Source organism: Limulus polyphemus, unplaced genomic scaffold (assembly GCF_000517525.1).
Source record: "Limulus polyphemus unplaced genomic scaffold, Limulus_polyphemus-2.1.2 Scaffold1292, whole genome shotgun sequence".
In the NCBI taxonomy this organism is placed as follows: Eukaryota; Metazoa; Arthropoda; class Merostomata; order Xiphosura; family Limulidae; genus Limulus; species Limulus polyphemus.
In genome coordinates this window covers 277412-279363 of record NW_013666902.1, presented here as the reverse complement: position 1 = coordinate 279363, position 1952 = coordinate 277412, and the positions used below count along the sequence as shown (strand labels likewise).

At 32.2% G+C, this 1952-nt stretch overlaps 1 protein-coding gene across 4 annotated transcripts in view; it reads left to right on the top strand.

The window, feature by feature from the left end:
* LOC106462971 (nucleolysin TIAR-like) overlaps positions 1 to 1952 on the top strand; it is a 38505-nt gene that overhangs the window by 31814 nt on the left and 4739 nt on the right. For all 4 annotated transcript variants that reach the window (XM_022390385.1, XM_013922942.2, XM_022390384.1 and 1 more), the window contains exons 5-6: positions 337 to 435; positions 1730 to 1814. In XM_022390385.1, coding sequence (XP_022246093.1) covers positions 337 to 435; positions 1730 to 1814 — 184 coding nt within the window. The remainder of the gene's footprint in view (positions 1 to 336; positions 436 to 1729; positions 1815 to 1952) is intronic.

Sequence of the window (1952 nt, the reverse complement as noted above, 5' to 3'; positions counted from 1 at the left end):
CAATTTTAAAAAGTACTTTTGTTCAAACTTACTATTGTCGAGATATGACCCTGAATGTGATAACATAATTTCAAATCGTCTTCACCAGTCTAAGTTAGCTTTATTTATGATTAAATAAATGACAGTCAGTATAATGTTAGCTTTTTAAAAAAAAAAAAACAAGTTTACGTTCTAGCTTAATTTTTTTTTCTTTACTTGCCCAACTTATACCGTTAGCAACAAACAATAAATAATTGTTATAAAATGTTGTTTGAATTGTACCCTGGTCTTCCACCATAAACAGAGTTTTACGTTTCACCCGTTTTTATTTTTTAAAGTAACATTCTCTCTTTCCAGCGGCAAACTCTAAACCTCTGACGTTTGATGAAGTTTACAATCAATCCAGCCCTAACAACTGTACTGTCTACTGTGGAGGTATAAACCAAGGACTCACTGGTCAGTGACGGAGCTGTTGCTTTTTCAACAATATAATTAATTGTAAAAGTTCAGTTCATAATGACCAATTGATAGAATTATTTCAAAGAAGAAAAAAAATCTTGGTCATCGTAAATAGCAACTCAAGAGTATAGCTATCTCTATTCAAGATTTGATAATTTTAGCCAGGGGCGATTAGTGGAATTTTCTAACCAATTAATCGTTGGCCTCATTAATCGATTCCTTCAACAGACAGGTTTATTCTCGCGAGACAGCCAAAAATTCCACCATTATTCTCCAATTGGATGGCTAAGAAAAAACCTTGTATGCTAAAAACGATTTTTTTTTATATATACCTGTGGTGTGTAGAGTCTAGACAGCTCACTGTGTACCTTTGTGCTTAACAACCAAACAAACATAACAGCGACATTTGGATTAATCACAGACATTAAATTAATTGAAACATCATCCCGACGATGAATGAATTATTTTGTTCGACATTGATTAATGTAGGTTTTGCTTATAAGAGTTTGATCGTTCATCTAAAGTGAAATTGGTATTTTTAAAGAATAAAAATTAAAATAATAGATCATGATACGTGAAACAGAAGAAATAACGTCAATTAAGTATCGTAATCCACTCGGGTTTCATCAACGGAACTTGATTGAATGATGTAGAAATCTTACATAGGACTTGAAACTTATGTTATTTTCACCCAAGGGTATGCTTGGTGTTTGTGTTGCGTGTTTAGAAAGAAAAAAAAAGTTTAATGACAGAAATATTTAATAAAACATATTTAACCTAAAAATAAGAATTCGGTTAAACCACAGAAACACTTTTGTTGTTGTGAATGTTGGTCACTCCCTCTACTGGCCAGAATGCACAAAGTGAAAACGTAAATTTCTCGTCCATATGTGTACTAATAAGCAAAAAAAAAAAGACTGTGGTAGTACGAACAATTACATGTTCTTCTGTACCTGATGCCAGGTTCTACTGAAGGAGTGTGGGTCCTTATCGGAGTGGCCTTCTCGTAGTATACATTTTATAAGGATCTTGTTAAAGTCTAACAGATTTGAGATGTTTTTTTTTTCCTCGGGGGCCTAATCTATTTAGGACTCATTTTATTTACTTGGTCCCCTGCATTTCGACACCTTTTTATTTGCCTTTGTTTCTTTACGAGACTTTTTAAATTTAATATTGAATTATTTCTAGTGGTTGGTTCTGTTCGAAATGTTTACCTGTCAGACAATATTTAGTTTAAAAAACATCTTGTACACTAACAGAACCTTTTCTGTTTTCTTTTTTGGATTTGTAGATGAACTTATGCACAAAACATTCATAACCTACGGTCCAATCCAGGAAATACGAGTGTTTAAGGATAAGGGTTACGCATTTATCAGGTCAGTCCAATTTAAATAACTAGTTGTTTTGATATTTAAGTGTGTAAGGTGTGATATATCATATCAAAAATTTATTTTCTTCATTTATATTACTACTAACAATAGAAATGTATAAGCAGGGTGGTCATTTATCTTTTG